Source organism: Poecilia mexicana, unplaced genomic scaffold (genome assembly GCF_051168715.1).
Source record: "Poecilia mexicana isolate PSO_F unplaced genomic scaffold, ASM5116871v1 scaffold_15, whole genome shotgun sequence".
In the NCBI taxonomy this organism is placed as follows: Eukaryota; Metazoa; Chordata; class Actinopteri; order Cyprinodontiformes; family Poeciliidae; genus Poecilia; species Poecilia mexicana.
Genome location: NW_028263384.1, coordinates 25,012,827 through 25,031,992, shown reverse-complemented (window position 1 = coordinate 25,031,992; position 19,166 = coordinate 25,012,827). Strand labels below are relative to the sequence as shown.

The 19,166-nt window shown below is 36.3% G+C and overlaps 2 protein-coding genes and 1 long non-coding RNA gene across 5 annotated transcripts in view; 2 read left to right on the top strand and 1 right to left on the bottom strand.

Annotated features, from left to right (window-relative positions):
- Positions 1-4,170, top strand: part of egln1a (egl-9 family hypoxia-inducible factor 1a) — a 29,767-nt gene extending 25,597 nt beyond the window's left edge. For both annotated transcript variants that reach the window (XM_014997131.2, XM_014997130.2), the window contains 3 exons: positions 537-673; positions 753-820; positions 899-4,170. In XM_014997131.2, coding sequence (XP_014852617.1) covers positions 537-673; positions 753-820; positions 899-954 — 261 coding nt within the window. In that variant the 3' untranslated portion in view covers positions 955-4,170. The remainder of the gene's footprint in view (positions 1-536; positions 674-752; positions 821-898) is intronic.
- A 367-nt stretch (positions 4,171-4,537) lies between these two features.
- On the bottom strand, positions 4,538-13,559 carry gpr137ba (G protein-coupled receptor 137Ba). Of its 2 annotated transcripts, none has more exons than XR_015765394.1 (7): positions 12,855-13,559; positions 9,029-9,078; positions 8,719-8,941; positions 7,805-7,951; positions 6,925-7,053; positions 5,783-5,899; positions 4,538-5,699 (listed from the first exon to the last, which is right to left on the bottom strand). XR_015765394.1 is itself a non-coding variant. In XM_014997133.2 (7 exons), the coding sequence occupies exons 1-7, from the start codon at positions 13,215-13,217 to the stop codon at positions 5,585-5,587; spliced, it is 1,149 nt and encodes a 382-aa protein (XP_014852619.1). In that variant the 5' UTR covers positions 13,218-13,553; the 3' UTR covers positions 4,538-5,584. The 2 variants fall into 2 exon arrangements, 1 of the variants encoding a protein (XP_014852619.1); XM_014997133.2 differs by having other exon boundaries at positions 5,783-5,904; positions 12,855-13,553.
- Positions 7,861-11,056, top strand: LOC106923822 (uncharacterized). Its single transcript, XR_001419513.2, has 2 exons — positions 7,861-7,991; positions 10,598-11,056. It is a non-coding gene; the product is annotated as an uncharacterized LOC106923822 (long non-coding RNA).
- Positions 13,560-19,166: the final 5,607 nt, after the last annotated feature.

The window sequence follows — 19,166 nt, the reverse complement described above, 5'->3', positions numbered from 1 at the left end:
ATTGTCAAAGTTAGTTTCTGTTATTTACTTCCAAAAGTGAACTCATTACATCCAGAGACTGATACATTCATGATTTATTTGTTAATAATTGTGTCTTAGAGAAAATGAAAACGGTTATGTTTCCAAAAACAGAAAAGAAAATCCAGTTTTTCTTCATGGGAAAAAATGCTGACTGGAGAGATTTTCAGCATCGTCATTGAAACCTGAGCGACAAAATGGTCATTGCAAGAAGCAGCTCGGGAAAAGTTGAGTGGAAGGAAAAACTGGCAGAAAACTGTTGACAGAGATGACTTACGATTGTATTAGTAATCCATTATTTCTTTTTATTTCATAAATTTATTTTTATTTTACTATTTATTATTATTGATAATATAGTAACAATCATTATCATTATCAAGTTGAGTGGAAGGGAAACGTGTCACAATTCGAATTGCTTTTTGTCCAATGTGGATGTTCTACAGTAACTTGTGATTTAGGGAGCCATGTTGGTGTTTTATTCCAAGCTGTGTCTAATGTCGATGCTCCTCTGCTCTCAGGAACACGGCGGCCTGCTGCGAATCTTCCCTGAAGGAAAGGCCCAGTTCGCTGATATAGAGCCAAAATTTGACCGGCTGCTCCTCTTCTGGTCAGACAGGCGAAACCCCCACGAGGTCCAGCCCGCTTTCTCTACAAGGTCGGCCTGAGACTCTGCACTCTGCTCTCGGTGGCTTTAATGTTGTGGCTCACCTCGTTTCCTCCCCGTCTCTCTGCAGGTATGCCATCACCGTCTGGTATTTCGATGCAGACGAGCGAGCCAGAGCTAAAGAAAAGTACTTAACAGGTAGGATTCACTACTTTTTGGCTCCTGTTGCTTCATTGTTTTCCTGGACTTACCTCTGATGGCTCCTCTTGTGTGCAGGTGCAGGAGAAAAGGGAGTAAAAGTCGAACTCAACAAATCATCAGATCCCAGCTAGTAGGACGACTGCAAACTTCCATTAAGTGCTCTATCCTAAGAAAGTGGCCTACAGAGATCATGTGTGCGACTGAAAAATCTTAATTTACATTAAAAAAACAAAATAGGAGTACAGAAATCAAATATACATTACACTTAATCTGGACAGTGAATGTCATAACATTGTACTGAAAGGGATTGTATGCTTTTTTTTCTCCTCTTATTAACAGAGTATGCATCTACAGTGCAGCTGAGCTGACTAAAAACAAAAAAAAGCTTTAGATCCTCATAATTTGTTGATTTCTTAAAGGTACAGTGTTTTGCTTTTCATGTTATTTTCCTCGCATCAAGGGGTTTCATAGAAAAGCTTCATCATGCATGTAAGTTTCTAGTGGCCTACAGAGATCTTGTGGACATTAAAAAAAAAAACTAATCTCTGCCAGAACTGCTTTGGTTTTAAATCTGCAGCTTCAGGTTTTAATGGCCTTGTTTTTCTGTCTCGCTCAGTAGCATGAACTGTTTGGAGCTGCAGCGTGTTACGGAGAGACTTAAACATCATCACAGAGTGGGATGCAGTGAGACCTGCTTTGATCTGCTCAGTACAAAGTAGAGTGCGCCCTCTGCAGGACACTTGTGTACACCACATTTATGTTTGTGCCAATTTTGTTTTTTTATTTTGGACCTGTGGATGAAAATAAGTCGCTGCTGCGGTGTCCGGATCTCTTCAGGTCTCAACTAGGCATGGGCCGGCATGAGATTCACACGATGTGATAGAGGCGGCTGAAAATAGCACCGCTTCTCTGTAACAAAACAAAAATACAGTTGTTTTAAAAATAATAGCAATGTGTCTAAAGAAGTGCTTGTTTTCAGACATGGAAATTAATCTGCAGATTTCTTTAAACAGCTACTCTTAAGAACAGAAAATGCTTGAAGATTTAGCTTTGCAATGAGCTGCTGAGCTAATATTTAGCTATGAGTTAATCAACCCGACACCTGTGGACAAGATGATTGGACTACATCACATGCTTTGTTTAAATTCAAAGCTGCAGTATGTAACTTTTATAAAAAATGTCAAAACTTTCACCATGTTTGGACAGTATAATATAAGCCGAATAATATGTGATAAGATAATGTGATTACTACAAAAGTAATCCCTAAAAATTAGACACCAAAAAGTGAAAGTAAAAATGAAAGTATTAGAAATAAGACTGGTCAGAATCTATATTTTATTTTATTTTTATTTTTTGAACAAAAGATATCTGGTTAATTAGGTGTGGTATTTACTCTTAATTGGCTTTTTCTCTAAAAAATATTTTTTAAAAACGCTACATTAATGGGAGGTGCAGAAAGCTGCATTTGTTTGTTTTTATTATTGTAAACAAGAGAGAGTATTTACCTTTTCAGCCAGCTGATCTGCAGTGCTCAGAAGCAAGTGGTAGTACACTGTTATGTGCTTCAGATGGAGAAAGCACTAGTCACTCCCAAATGTTTCTGCATACAGCAACAGGTGAGGGAGGGGCAGTGATGCATTACATTTCTCTCTGACATCAAGGATGTTTTGAGTTTTAATTAGCTATTTTTAAAGGGGCAGTATTATGTTAAAGACTTTTTGAGCTTTACGCCATGTTATAATGTGTTTCTCCAATAAAAAACATGCCTGGAGTGTTGCCTTGATTTTTTCATGCATGTTTGAGAAATCCTTTAATCTCCATGGCAACCATTCAGTTGTACAAAACATCTGGGCGGACCTAGCCCTGCCTTCGAGGCGCAGGTCCTCCCCCACTCAGTTCCTTCAGACTATCCAGCAGCAATTAGCAAACATCCAGTGTAACTTCATCTTCTGAGCTCATTATATGAGCTTCTTCAGTTTAAAAAAAACGTTATTAAAGGCTTAATGGAGGAGCCATGTTGTGATGACGTTCTGAAGGTGGTGCGTCAGAAAGAGCAGGAGTTTTTAAAGAGACAGAGGCCCAATTTAAAGGCCCTACATTTCATCCAAGTCCTGTTTGACATACAGCTCTGGAAAAAAAATTGATAGACCGCTTCAAAATGATCAGTTTCTCTGCTTTTACTTTTTATAGGTATATGTTTGAGTAAAATGAACATTGTTCTTTTATTCTATGAACTTCTGACATGTGTGTGAAATTCCAAGCAAAAATTTTGTATTTACTTGCAGAAATTATGAAAAACATGAAGTGATTCCAGACATCAAATAACGCAAAGAAAACAAGTTCATGTTAATTTAGAAACAACAATACTAATGTTTTAACTTAGGAAGAGTTCAGAAATCATTATTATTGGAATAACCAGGAGGTTTTCAATGGGGTTCAGTGCAGTGGGCTCTTCATTTTTACCAGGGCTGTAGCTGTAGCATTTTTATAAGAACTGGAGGTCACGTAGTTACATAATTGTGCTATAAAATGGCACCATGTGCCTGGAAAATACATAATGCTGCCCCTTTAAGGTTTGTGCACGATTCCCATGCCTCGTCTTAGACCGACCGGCTGGATGACAAAATGTGTTTTTGTTGGATATGACATGAAGGCTGGAAGGTAGTCTAAAAAAAAGCTAAATCTGCCTCATTAAAACAAAACAAAAAATAAAATACTGAAGACACTTGAGAGTTTGCACCTTATCAATAAGGATATTTAGAGCCTGGATGTAGTGAAGAACTAACATCTTTGTGTTTAACTTTCTCAGCAGTTTTGGGTTTCAGCTGGGATGCATTAGTTGCAGCTTTATTTCCTCTGCCGTGTTTCATCCGACATCAGGCAGACACTCAAACTGCAGCTGACCTACATGTCTTCAGTCTTACTTTTCCAAAAAAAAAAAAAATCATTGAAAAAACAAACATCTTTCCTGCAGTATTAACTGTTTATAATGTGTCAAAATTAACTGGATCAAATTTCCAGGATCTCTATGGATTCTGCATTGCTCTCAGTAATTATTAAAACAATAGAAAAACAAACAGTGTAATAAACATCTTTATTACTACCTCAGTCGGTGCATTGCTTCATAAAATGCTTTTTTTTTTTTAAATGTACCTGTTTAGTTGTCTGGTTCCAGTTTGTTCTTGATCATTTCCAGAGCATTTCAAGACAATCTTTACATTTTGAGAGTTAATATTTGATCGTTAAGCTGAAGTCTTAACAATCAGGGAACATTATTATGTATGTTGTGCTTTTTAGAGAGCTGCCATCTTTGAAAAGCTCCTCAATAAAAGGAGAGGAATCCAAAACATGTCTGGCCTGCCGGTCTTTCTCTTCTGCCACTCAACAAAAACTTTATCTAAATCTTGTGAGTTTTGTTTTCAGTTTTTAACTTGAATATCTTTTTAAAGGTTCATTGGCTGCATGGAAATAAAAGTTTATCATTTCTAGGGTTTTTTCCTCTTGAATAATTTGTGCAGGAAATTAAATTCAGCTTTTATCTTTATGAATAATCATTCAAAACATCCAGCTGTTAATTAGAATAATTAATTTCATTAGATTTCCAGCCAACACGTTATGGGACTCAAATTATATTATTTATAAATTGTATTCTGGAACATTAACTGGCTTTTTATTACTCTCCAACTATAGAGAAAAAAACTGACTGCAGAGAAGTTTACATTTTCAGATTTTTATTCCTTTTTAAAAACAAAGTGATTCTTTTATTGATTTCCATAATTTATACCTTTCTATTTTTAAATTGCTATATCCCTCCCACTTTGTTTTGTGCCAAAGTTATTGATCAGTTTGGATTTAGAGGGGTTTTAAGTTTTTTTTATTTATGAAATGTATGCATAATATGCAACCATCTGATTTTTTTTTTTAATCAATAGCTTAAAGAGTGAAAAGACCATAAATGAAATGTTCCTTTATTTAATGAAAAAATAAATTAAAAATGACCCATTTTCTAGACCCATGTGTTTTAAAATTGGGTATGGAAAATGGTAAAAATTAAAGGAAACAGAATTAAAATAAACTGTTGAACTTATGTCTATTGTAGAATAATTTGGGTCTAAAAAACAACAAATCTGGCACAAATCTTAAAGCAGAGCTGGTTTAACTTGCCCATGAATTAAAAAATCCAGTCCAAATTGGTCCTTTTTGCTTTTGCACAGATGTCTGAAAATATTTAAGTAGAAATATGTAGGAACCCTGGATTCTAAGAAAAACATAATCATACTTCATTTTAAATTCACTTTTAGTTTTAAAACAAAGATTTTAAAGAACAATGAGTTGCCACACCAATAGGGGGCGCTGCTGTGCAAGTTGTTGGTCCCACCTTGGAAAACCACAGCCGTTAAATATTAAAATTAAAACATTTCTACAGTATTTAAACTTGTTTTTAATATGAATTAAAGGAATCTTAATTATAAACATCCGTATGAAAACAAAAACATTCACATAGTACATTAAAATATTACAGTACAGCTTACAAAGGTTAGGAAATATATTAAGATGTAATCAACATTACCTAAATAATGAAAGAGTTTTAAGAACAGATTATAATCTGTACAAGGAGTGTGCAAAAGTACTTTCCCACTTCTGGGCTTTTATATACTGGCAATGAGAAGAGTCTGTCGTTTCCTCCAGCTCCTGAAGAACCTTGTGCCTCGGTCAGTAATAGACTGTGCAAAAATATACAGACGAGTCCTTGAACGCCTCTCAATAATGGCTGAGCTCCTCCGGCGGGCGGGAGAAGTTGTAGCTGTCCTCGCTGCCGATGTAGGCGCTGATGCCACTGTTCTGGCTTCCCCACTCGTAGCTGTCCGCAGCCAGGCTGGACAGTATGAAAGACGACATCCATTAACATCGATCATCCCTGCAGAACTTCCTGAACGGCAGGAAATGAGAGGATTGTACCTGGCCTGGATGTTCTGAGGCATGACACTCCACGCAAGGTCGTCATCGCTGTCATAGCGTCTCGGGTTGTCGAAGAAGTAAGCTCTGGACGAGAAGACGTGGCCAGGGAGGCCGGAGCTGCTCTGCAGGAGACGAAGACAGATGACAAGATGGCGGTAACTAACCACAGTTTACTAATGTGTAAAGAAACATCAACTAATTATATTTATATTTATTTAGCAATAATGCTGCTTCATCGCTTTGGAGTTTAGATGTCCATGAGTTCTGTAACAATTTTTCATCACAGTTCCCTCTTTTGATTATAAGAAATGTGTAATATGTTCTTATATGTGTAACATCACATTAGATTTTATTTTATTCCCATGGTTCTTATGGGTTCTTATGGGTTTTTTGCAAAAAATATAAACATTTCTGACAGGAAATGCATTTCCTGTCAGAAATGTTTACATTTTTTGCTCCAGGAGCAAAGAAAAACACTAAAACCACGGCATTAAGAAAAATCAGAACAAACTTTCACATATTTAACCTTTTTTTCTACCCCTTATGGTGGCTCATAGCACGTTAGAAAGTATGGAGCTGAAACTAACGATTATTTTAGTTATTGAGTAATCTGTTAAACTGAAGATTAATCGGTAAATCAGATAAATAAAAATAGGGATATTCTGCAGATTTATCATTTAAACCTTTTTTTACAACATTAAAATACGTTAAAGATTCATTTTGTGTACGCTTGATTAATTCATAGCAACAAAAATGAATCTGCAGTTAAAGAAATACTGCAAACAAGCATGTTTAGCATCAGTACAGTTTAGGGCTGATATTTTTTGGGATTAACAGATTAATAATTAAATAACAAAAGGTGCATCAAAGGAGATCTTTTTATCTTCAGAATTTGAAATAGGTGATGCTAAAACTATGCCCATAAATAAAATCTATAAAATAATCTTAAATAGCACAGTTTTTAATCTTAAATGCAAGATGTATATAGTTTTTGTACAGTTTTGGTCTATTTGCTGCTCTAACAAATGCTGCTTTTTCAGTCTGTATCCAATTAACAATTACACAATAATTAAATTAGTTGACGACTATTTCAATAATCGATTAATTTAATTAATAGTTTCAACGTGTTGTGGAGGCCTCACCCTGTCCAAGTTGGGTTTCCGAACCCTGAAGAAATACACAACAAGGGAAGTCGGTAGCAGCTCCCAAATAAACAAAATCACTCCGAAGACGACGTAGCCGGTGTCGCCTAGAGTCGACTGTAGATCTGCCTGAATAAAAAACAAACAAAAAGACGTTACAAACAGCAAAACAGATCCATCCATCGAATATGAAAACTTATCTACGACGACGTATTAGGCCCATTTAGATAAATTTTTCTAGAAATATGGAAATTTCTGACATTGAAAAGTCAAATTTACTTGGGGGAAAAAATCTTAATTTTTAGACAAATCACATAAATTTGAGGAAAAAAAGATGGAAAATTCTGAGTTTAAAATCACAAATTTTGTAGAAAAGAAGCAAAAATATCTGAGATTTTTGGCTGAAATTTACTCCTCTGTTCTTTTTCTATCGCCAACAAACCGAACCTGCTTTTTCCTCAATGACTTGTGGGTGATTTTTTTAACTTTTATGGAATGTGGGGATTTTAGGGGATTCTTTTGGTTTATATTTGTTTTCTTTTTAACTTTCAATATCAAGCAGGGGTTTCTTTTTAAACAGGGAAATAAAAAGAAGAGGAAGGCAATTTTCAACGCCTGTCTGAAAATAACTAATTACTTCCTGCCATATCTGAATAATCTTTATCTAGCGTTGCTAAATTACAAGCATTTAGCAACGCTTGTAATTCCCAATAAAAACACAATCTTCTCCAGTTTTAGTTGTTTAATCTTCAATCTTTATTGTTTAAAATCTTCATGAGACCCCCAAAAAATCTAGTTATTCAAAGTAAACAAAGAGAATCACTGTTTGTGCCAACATCCTGAACTTTTAATTTGAAACCCTCCCGGCGAGGTAATTTACCTGGTCCGACACGTTGTACCAGTCGTAGTCAAACGAGTTGATGCTTTTGTTTGACAGCGCCAGGACGACCAGGTTGTAACAGGCCCTGGACGCGTACAGGAGGATGACGATGGCTCCTATAACCGTCACCTGGCACACCGACGTCCCCTGCACAACGTCAGAGCAGCAGCCCGGAGTTTAAGACGAGGTAAAAACAAAACGACTCAACCATGAACAGCGAGCTGCAAAAACATAAATATTTCTGCATATTTTGTCACATCACAACCACTAATTTTAGCCTATTTTTTATTGGATTTTATGTGACAGATGAACACAAGATGGTGCATATTTCTGAAATGGAAGTAGAATTATGGTTAATTAAAAAATAGTAATCAATATTCTGCCGATTCTGGGTAAAAACCACCAAAACAAATGTGCAAATCTGGCGCTTGAGAGAGAAATGGCTCGCAGTGTTTCATTTTAAAAAAAATAGAAAAATATGACGTCACTCTATCTTTATTTACATTTGCTCATGTCTTCTTCAGAGGTTTTCTTCTCATTTCCTTCAGTGTTTCTTGGTGCAGCGCCCCCACAGGCGAGGAGGTAAAAAATGTTTTGCAAAGAGCTTAGTCTGTTTGAGGCAGACTAAGCTACGGGATCATTAGGTGTGAAAAAAGCCTTTAAAACCCCCAAACAGCTGAATTTATACAGAGATTAAATAACATGCAAGTTGACTTCGTTAATATTTCGTTGCATTTGTTATTTTCATCCCAATTTACCTTCTACATTATTCTATCTATTGCATGAAAGCCATCAAAATTCACATCTGTAACTAACAAAGCGTGAAAAAGTTCACAGGTTGAATGCTGTAAGGTCTCAAAGCCACACAAGAACAAGAGAAAATCATTTCCTTCAGATTCACAGTTCAGTCTCACCTTGGACTCCAGGTAGATGTTGGCCAGGGACATCTTGGCGATCTTGTAAAGACACAAAGAGAGCGAGACGGCGCACAGGACGAAGAGCGTGTCGTTGATGGCAACTCTCACGAGCACAACGGTGTGAGCTTCTGCAGAGGACATCCTCACCAGCAGGGCACACGCTAAATTCACGACTAAAAACACCAGGCTGATGAACAGGAAAAGGAGGTAGAGGGGCAGCCTGGCAGGAAAAAGACCACAGACATTTTTATTATTCAGCCGCTACAAACTGCAGCAGGGGAAATGAGCGGAAAAGGCCTGCTCTCACCTGTACCTCTGGAGCTCTGGGGCGTATTTGGACTTTGCCTTAAAAACAACCTTTAAAAAAAAAAAAAAAAAAAAAAACATTTAATCATTCAAATATGTCAGGCCGTTTCACTTCTCCATTCCGGTAAACCAGGAACCTCGTGGTTGAAAATGGTTGTGTTTTAAGTTCATGGTGCAAAACAGTTACTTAGCCCAGGGCTCGCTGGAAACTCAAATGTGGCTCGTATCATCAACACAAGAGGATTACGCTAAAAATAAGCCTGAGGCAGAGGCTGGAGAAGGCAGCGGTTCATATGTGGATTGCGTAAGCAGTTGAAGACATGATTCATTTCATTTCGGTGCAGATTCTGAATGCGAGCCTCCCACACTGAAGGCAGTAATAACTGGACTCCTTCCTCTCGAGTCACATGAATGATGGAGGGTGCCAAATCGAGGACAAGCAGGTTTTGCAGCGTTTGTTTATGCGAGTGTTACCTGCGCTCAGTGTTGATGCTTTATGCGCGTCCACATCCTGAGCTAAGTGAAACCGTGAAACTGCAGCGTTACTTTCACAGGCGTCTTTCTAGATGCAGGTGTAAAATGTATTTATTTCCTCTTTGCAGATTTTTTTAGTCTTCTGATTTGTTTTTTTTTCACTGACTAATTTTAATCTGAGAAAACACATTTATTTGTTAAATCATGTGAGAAAGTCATAGCTATCCCAGCTGAATCATGAGTTTACTTTGACTACATATTTTTGGTTAACTGAGTTTTATCACTGCAAAAACACAAAATCTTACCAAGGATTTAAGTTCAGTTTCTGGTGCAAATATATTAGAATATTTGAAACATTTTAACAAGATATATGATCTTATTTTAAGTATATATTTCCTTAATATTGATGAAAATGAACTAGTTCCTTTAGCAGATTATTGCACTGAAATAATCTGCAAGAGGACATAGTTAATTTTTAACAATATCAAATGAATTATTTACTTAAAACAAGCCACTATTAATTATATATTTAAGTTAAATTGATCACAAGAAGTCAAACTAAGTTTGTTAAGATGAACAAACATAAATAAAGTAAGTCTGACCAACTTCATTTAATTAATTATGACCAATTAACACAATTTATTTAAGTTGTAGTTGCATTTTCTCTCTTCAGTTTAGCTATGAAACTACGAAGATTATGTTTGGACTTTTACAAAAGTAAACTTGCAGATTCCTTTAAATCTTGAATGTTAATATATTTAAAAAAAAATCTTTATTTTAACATTTAAATCAAATTTGAAAGCATTCTAATTCTCAATAAGCACATTTTTACATTCTAGATCTAGAAATTCAAGCATTTATATGAGGGCCCCTGTAGATCTGGGGACCTAAGCAGCTGCTTGGTTCGCTCATGCTGTGGGCCAGCTCTTAATCATTTTTCTACCCAATAAAGATGAAAGTTATAATTGGGCCCAGCATGTTTGTATTGATGTTTTTTCAAAGTGGTTTGCATATAAAAGCTGTTTTCTCCTCACAGTCTCAACACGATGCAGCTTCTCTCTTTATGACAGCTTGTTTTAACTTTTCCCCTCTGTAGTTGGAAGCAGTGATAGCGATGTTGCATGCTGGTCTGCAGATGCATGCATGGTGTTAACTTCGTCTGCCGGGTGATGCAGCAGTTCTGCAGGAAACGTTGCTGGGATCGCCATCTTAATGAAACAACTCAACCTGACCAACCTGGACCAAAATCATCACTGAAGACCTTTAATGATTACATTTAGGCATTCCAGTGTAGCTCCATTTCTATGCAGTATTGTCACATGCAACTCAAACATTTTTCTGCAGAAGAACATAATGCTAATAAACACCCACAAATTAAAAGGATGCAAAGAGACAGAAAACCACTGAAGAAACATGAAATAATTAAATGTGTGTGAGTGGAAAGATTTTTGTTTTTTGAAAACATTTTATCCTAATTAAATAACGAATTACAACAACAACAACAAAAAAAGAACAAGTATTAAAACCAACCATGGCATCTTGTTCTACATCTGAACTGAGTTTAATTGATTTTATTGGAATGTCTGGCTTGTGTCTTTAATATATGAATAATTCAAAGGTTGTCAGGAGACTTAAATGACATATGCTACACAGCTAAATCAGTTATTTATTGCTCAAGATGCAAAATGTCATTTCAGCTGCTAGTTCACATGAAGACAAATATTCCCTTAAGCTACGACATGAAAAGACTTGTATTGAATGTCTTTAAATGTCAAGTTGTCCCATCTAAACAAAAGGAGTTCCTATCAACACCTGCAGACTATATTCCTTTGGTTTTGTTAGACAGAACCAGGGATCAGGTTCCCCTTATTTCACATCTGCAGAGGTTCTGGACTTGACCTTTTGTTACAAAGTCTACTTCAAATTTTTACAAGTTTTTCCACCCCTTGAACTACAAACTTCAATGATTGTTACTGACATGATGGATCAAAACAAAGTAGCACATGGCGGTGAAGTGAAAGCAAAGAACACATGGCTTTCACAATGTTTGACAAGTCAAATATGAAAATGTGGCATGTTTTCGTCTCCAGCCCTCTTTACTTTGACACTCCTAATCAAAATCCACCTGCCAAGGTGAGGAAAGGAGAGCATTCAACTGAAAACCAGCAGCAGAGGCGTCACTAAGCAATTAATCGCATGATAAATTAAAACGAGCTCGATAATTTCCATGCTGATGATTAGCATTTTTTTTTTTTAACAGAGACTTCAAAATCCGTTTTATTTATTGTTTCTGGTTGTTTGGCTATTTAAAATGCCTTCCAGTTCCAGTGTGGAGTGTTTATTATTAGTCTTTGATGGGGGAAACTCACATTATCATTTATCGCAATAATTTCTGGGACAATTATCATCCAGTAACATTTATTATTTTGATAGGTCTGGACGTAGCTCTGGAGGAGCTGTAGAGATCCATATTAATAGCCGAAAATTACGTAAAAAGTTCAGATTGTGATCTGAGCAGTGAAGGAGAAACAGAAAACCTGAAGGTACTCTGGTCAGATGAGAGTAAAATCTGAACAAACCACTGTAGAACATGGTGGTGGCAGTATAATGCTGTGAAGACACGCTGGTCAGAGATGACTGAAGTAAGGTTGGGCGATATGGACTAAAAGTTTTATCACAAAACTTTATGGTGCTTTTTTGATAGCAATAAAAGTGACAATAAAACCTACTACTTTTTTTAGGTAACTGTGCAGCTGTGACCACATGACGCAGCAATCATGACCTCATAAACACAAATACTGCTCTAGAAAAACACATCTATAATGAGCTTCTTTAGGCACCAGTCACATAAAGAAGCTTGAGCTATATCTCTAAACTAATAATATATTAAATGTAACATTTAACATATTAAAAGATAATAAATAGGTTAAATTGAAATGTATATTATATTAAAATATAATAAATTAATTCACAATTAATACTAAATGTTATATTTTCAAATTTACTGGTATTTATTGATACTCTCATTAAACAAACATTGGAGAAACTAGTAAAAACGAGAATCCTGATAATACAGATAGTTATGGAATGCAATTTGTCACAACCGCGATAAATCTAAATTCTTACGATACAAAATTTATCGTGATGAATGATAAACGTCAAATGCCCATCCCCTAATGAGAAGATGGCTGGAGATGGAAGAAAATGGACTTTAAAAGACCAAACGTTTCAAGTTTTAGGGGAAATTTTCACGGGGTGTGGATACTTATCAAGACCGTACATCACGGCTCAACCACGGATCCTACCTACATGTCCTGCAGAGGCATTAATCGGGTCTGACCCTGCTTACTCACCTGTGCAAAGTAAAGATTCATGAGGCTGAGTGTGAAGAACTGCAGGCAGACGGGGAAGCAGTAGAGCAGCCAGAAGGGAAAGGGACCCAGAGTGTTGGCCGTGACAAAGTTCCTGAAGTAGAAGGAAAAGAGCACGGTGCGCAGGGCCGACCACAGCAGGCACAGGAACAGGAACACAGTCTGGTAGCTGAAGCGCTTGTGTCGGTACCGCAGAACCAGCCAGAGCTGCACGTAGATGAAGATGAAGAGGAGCGAGTAGAAGACGGTGTATACCACCGTCAGACCCAGAGTCACAAAGGGGGGCACGGCCGGGCTCAGGGTGGGCAGAGGCAGGGGCTCCTTTTCCTCCGCCGGGGCCTCCATGATCAGCTCTCTCTGGCTCTCTGGAGGGGAGATGGAGCTGTTCGCAGCAGAGCCCTGCCTCTCAGGCTCCCAGGCCCGAGGCGAGGCGCGGCGAGGAAGCGCAGTCAAAGCACGGAGAACCAGGAAGACGGCAAGGCGGCTGTCAGAAACTCAGCGGGGAAGGAAACCGGTCCAACTTCCTGCAGAGGATCCAGATGCAGCCAGCGAAACGGAGGCACATGACCCGAGATGATGAGCAGGACTGCGGCGGGTTTCCAGGACCAGTCCCCACCCCCTCCTCAGCCAGGGAGCGCATTACGTGACGTTACGCATCAGCTGACGCACGCTACTGTACCTTTAACCCTGTGATGGCTCTTCCCACCGCAGCTCTGATCCCGGGAGGGCAGATCAGGGCTCCTTTATGTATTTACTCTCGTTTTACAACCCTGCATGAAAACCAGACTGATTCATTCAGTATATGTGTTAAATAAAACAAATATATGGACAACAGTAAGGCTTTACACTAAACAAAAAAAAAACTATTAAATTTTAAACAATAAAATCAAATCCGTGTATCCATTTTTATGCAATTTATGTGGGTAGGTATAGTTCTAAATGGAAATTTTGTAAGTTTAACAGCTAATAATGCATTTCCTAAACAAAACAGTTACCTTCTAACTGTTTTTAGTTAGCGTAGCCCATTACGCTCACTTTGCAGACAGTCTGGACTTTCTCCCATTCACTTTGATTCAATCCGATAGATTTTCTGATTTCTAATCAGTGAACAGAAGGAGAAGTTGTGGATGATGACGTCGTTTTCTGTTGTTTTAGCAATGGCAGCGGAGGCAGTGATGGTAGCCGTTCAATCCGTGTTGAACAGCTTCCAAATATTGGATTAACATTAGCAGCCATCTTGTTTGGCTCGGTATGTCTCTTTTGGCAGTAGAGGATGGTTGTTTACAACGCAGGCAATTTTCCATGATTTTGAGATGCAGAATAGTATTTAAATGTTCCATATTACTTTAATTATTCGAAAGTAACATCAGTTGACAAACACTAAATTTACAGTAAACAAGTTTGATTCCTTTTATTTCATGCTAACAGCAGGAAAAGGTTAAGCTATTATTTACATATATGTATACTTATCTTATGCAAGTAAAATCATTAAAATGTGGTGTAAATATTGATGCTACTATATATTTATACTTTTATTTTTCACATTTTCTTATTTTTTAATTTTATTTAGTCTTTTTTCTGTCGGTGTACTGCTGCTGGAAACTGAATATGCTGGAGGAACCTTCCCATAAAGTTTAATCTAAGATTTATTTATTTTATTTTCATTCATCACAATGTCTACATCACTCTTTGTGACTTGTTAGCGTTTTGGCCACTAAAAGTATCTAGGATTATTAAAATCGTGGGGAACGTTTAGAACCAGATCAATAAACAAATGATCAAAACCCAACAATGAACAAGGCAGAAGAGAAGGCAGCAGTGATAGATTTATCAGTTTTTGAACTACCAGTGAGTGAATTATTGATTGTAGTGTAGACTGCTTCGGAGTCCTCAGACTTGATAATCGATTGTCCCACCTATCTAGTAATCTGAAGCGACATGAAGAAGAAACACGAGAAGATTCAGAAATCCACAGTATGGGGGAAGTGGCAACAGCAGATTCCAAGAACGAGCGCTGTGACCTTTCTCCAGAAGGTCGCAGTTCTACGAACAGCTAAGATGTGTATGTTTGTCATCATCAGGTGCTGTTTGCTCAATAAAAGTGTGAAGGGAAGTTTTCTAAAACAATAATATCACTAAATGTGCAAACAATCCAGCAAATATGCGGTGCCATTTGTAAAATTACACAGTAAAACATGAACAGCAATAATTACACTTATTTAGCCTGTAATACACAAGAAATGTGTATCTAACACATTTACACCATGTCAAGAGTTACAAAGGAAATATTTATTTCCCCAATTAAAATATTTAGTTTTTACAGTAAATATTTAGATTGGAAGCTAAATATTCAGTTAATTTCAATCTAAATATTTGGTTCTCAAATGAGTATTTATTTATCTAAATAGTTTGCTTAAAAACTATTTAGTCTATAAACTAAATATTTAGCTGGTGAATTAAATATTTATGCAACTCTGACATTTATAAATTTATGACTAATATGGTGAAAATGTGACCCACATTTTAGCTAAATAAACCAAATTGTTCAAGTTAATTTTTGCTGTGTAACTTCACAATTTTTTATTCCATAAGAAAGGAAAATAATAAAAGTTATTATTATGACGGGTTTTACTAGAAGTGGGACCTCAAAGAAAATTCAACTTATAGAATTTGTGTCAAAGTTAAAATGTTTAAGGTCACAGTTTTTCTTCAACTCTGTCCAAGATTGTGTCATTTTTGTTTTCCAGTGAAAATAGTAAGTGTGATATTATCAGAATTGTTTTTCTTTTCAGTCCCACAGAGAACTGAAAGAACATTTTGGGTCACATTGACTGATTTCGATGTGCAACTTTGATGGGTTTCCCCTTTCATTCCGGCAACCAAACGTCACAGGGAGAGACTTTGGTTTTTGACCCAAAGAAGAAGCAGCTTATCTCATGTGTGCACAACTCCCCAGCTTTTTGTTTTGTTTTTTAGCAGCAGGGTTTTTGTGCTACGTGACCGGGCATGTGAACACGAGGAAATCTAAAGATGGAGTTCACTCCAGCTCACCTTTAACTTTCCTAGTGGATTAATTTGCCACAGATGCCCCACCAAACAGGATGCTGTCAGCTGCAGTGCAAACCTCTTGGCTAGGTTTTAGATTTAAAACAGTGCCTGCAGTATTTAGAAATGAATGCACACACTCTTTGGTTTTTATTGTGTTTTCCACAGTTGGGCTCTGGCCCTTTAAATCACCCACATCATTGCTTCTGCAAAAAATAATCCAGTTTCCATTTAAGGGCACATCAGACAACAGCCTGCTGGTTCCCAGGCAACACAGTGACGACCACTGATGACATCACCATATGTATTTTAACATATAAACGTTATGAATGCCACCAGTTTCAAACTGGTGTGTTGTTGCTGTTTATTTTTGGCTACACCGGTAGATACCACTCAGCTTTCATCATTTAAAAACAAGAATGAGGTGCATAAGTTTGAAAATATCATTTCTGCTCCACAAAGGCTCAAAATTATGCACACAGGCTGAAATTTACAAAAATACACAGAAAATTTGGATAAATTGCTGTTGGAGAGAAACTACACTCTGTTTTACTCTTGTAGATTTAATTTCTCTTCTTGGCAGAATTAGTGGAAATCAAGCAAAGGAAAAAGCTTGAAGATTGATTTATTTTTTGTTTATTCTTATTTTTATTTTTTTTGTCTTTTCATTCAGTTGTTTTGTTTCTTGCAAAAGGTCTGAAATTATTCTATTTATTTTATTTAAGTTGGTTGATTTACAAGGACAGAACAGGTTCGAAATTATGGTCCAATTATTTTAAATATAAGTGACATTATTCCAAAAATATTAATGCTAGACTTCTTTATCATTGTTCTCTACCTAAATAAGTAGTGTGTATGTTTTTATGTTCAATAGTCATGATCATTATGTACATTTTTGGGAAAGAGATCTGATATTTGTATTTCTAATAACTGCACAGTATTTTATGTTATGGTCTTGTACAGTATATTATTGTCAATTTTATTTTTGACATATCTTTTAACATGAGGAACTTTTTGTGTGAACCTTTATATCTGTTGCTGTTGTTATGGATTTCCATGTTTCTTTTCTATTCTATTCTAGTCTATCCTTCAGTATTTACATGTTAAGCTGAGGAGAAGTTGAAGAATTTGGAGGTAATTTTCATTTAACTAAACATTTTTGGAAGTGAATAAAAATATATGGTTTAGAGAAAATTCTCGATATAAGGAAACTTTTGCACCCAATTCTTCTCTTTAAAATCATTAAAATTGTTGGTTGAATAAGACTTAAACTTTAAAATAAATACTTTTTTTAGCAGTCAACAAAAATATATAATTAATCTTACATTCATGACCTTAATGACTGCTTATGAATCTCTGATTTATCTCTTCTGCTGTAGGAAATGTTTTCTTTTTGCACTGACTTGTCAGAAACTACCAGAGTTGATTCCCAGTGCAACCAGAAGGTGGCGCCATCGGACTGTGCTAAAACAGTAACGAGTATTAACGTTGCTTAACTGCTTTAAAATTTGGCTTTGTGACATTTGATTTTACAATTTAGTTCACTGTAATTTACAGTTATCGAACTTAGCAGAAAATAAAAACTCTTTAAGCTGCTTTTTCCAAACTTAAAGAAAAAAAAGTACAAAAATAAATAATAAAATTCCTTTTTTGTGGCTAAATAACAAATATTTGATTTGGCTTTTCTCATTATGAAGCTCCAAATCTATGACTTCTTACAATTCGTATAGTTTTATCTTTAAAATATCAAGCATTTTTTAAAACAAGTATAAAGCTGCTATCCAGTCTCTGGTATGTCATTTTTAAATAATTTACCTCAGATAACTGGACTAATCATATGACACAATTCCAGCTTAATTAAAGCTAAATTATTACTAAATGCTGGCTTGTTCCAGTCAAGCAGAAGTTGGTATTTTTCAAGTAAAAAAAAAAACTAAACAAAAATCTTAATTTGACTACAAAAGCTTCCATTAATTTCTTAATATCAAATTAAATGAGACATTTAAATAGCTTTTCTAAGTTTTTGAACCACTTTTTTGCATTGAAAAAAGAAAAAAAAAAGAAACTTCACTGAAAGATAGTGGGCATAACGGTTACCACGGATACCAAATGCCATAACAATAGGCCCAACTGATTCTCAATTAGGCGGGCCAAAGAGCTGGATGGATGACTGATCATCTGTTAGCGGGTCAGAGACTCTTCCAGGCCAAAACCTGTCCTCATTATCCCAGCTGGGGCTGACTGTGACAGCCGCTGCAGCACAAACCGAGTCATTACTTGCTTTACGTTGCTGCTGTTTACATAACATTTCAGCTCCAACTAAACTTGGAGCTCTTTTTGTGGTTACTGGTCCATGTTCTGATGATCTGCTGGCCTGAGTCCAGCGTTGTCCCTGTGGAGACGGCCCACTCTGCGGCCCCTGGCTGTATAATAACAGTATCATCGTCCAAATAAACCAACTCTCAGAGTAATGGCAACACTGCATGGAAGGTTAAGATTTCCTTTAAATAAAAGGATGAGAACATGAACTCTTCTCCTCTCAGGTTTTGATTTTGTCATCAACAAAGAATTTTAAATAGCTTAACTGTATGCCAAAGCAATAAAAAAAAGAGGAAATCATACATCTGTGAGCAGGGTAACGGATTTGTAAGGTTCCTAAAATAATAAACTAAGTCATTTTTTGGCAGATAGGATTTATTTTCTTTTTGCCTGAAACATCTTTTGGGAAGAAAGAGGTGGTGATTGAAAATGTAATATGTTACCTCTTTGTTTGACATCATTGAAAAAATTAAAAGAAAGTCAGGTAAGAAGTTAAAACTTGTTTATTGCTTTGTATCATTTCCAAATACTAAGAATACGATGTTCAACAATTAAATAAAGAAATATAAACACCATGAAGAAGTCCAGCTGTTATTTTGTTTTTAGTAGAGATGTGCAGTACTGCATATTTTGGTATAAATTCAATACCAAGTAAAGAGAGGGCCAGTATTGCAGAAACCAATATCAATATTGATACTTTTTGAGTTTGATCTACTATATCATCAAATGTCTGACCTTTAGGTGCTTTTGTGGTTTTTCCTTTGAATTATTTTTCTTAAAACATGAGTCAGAATTTGGATAAATTCTGGCCTGGCACAGCTTTTTATGTGGTCCAAATTACATAGATCTGACCCGCCGGTTTTCCGCGATCCAGAGATCGCAAATATTCACGCAAACAGATCAACAGATCCCTACATTTGTCCCGCTAAT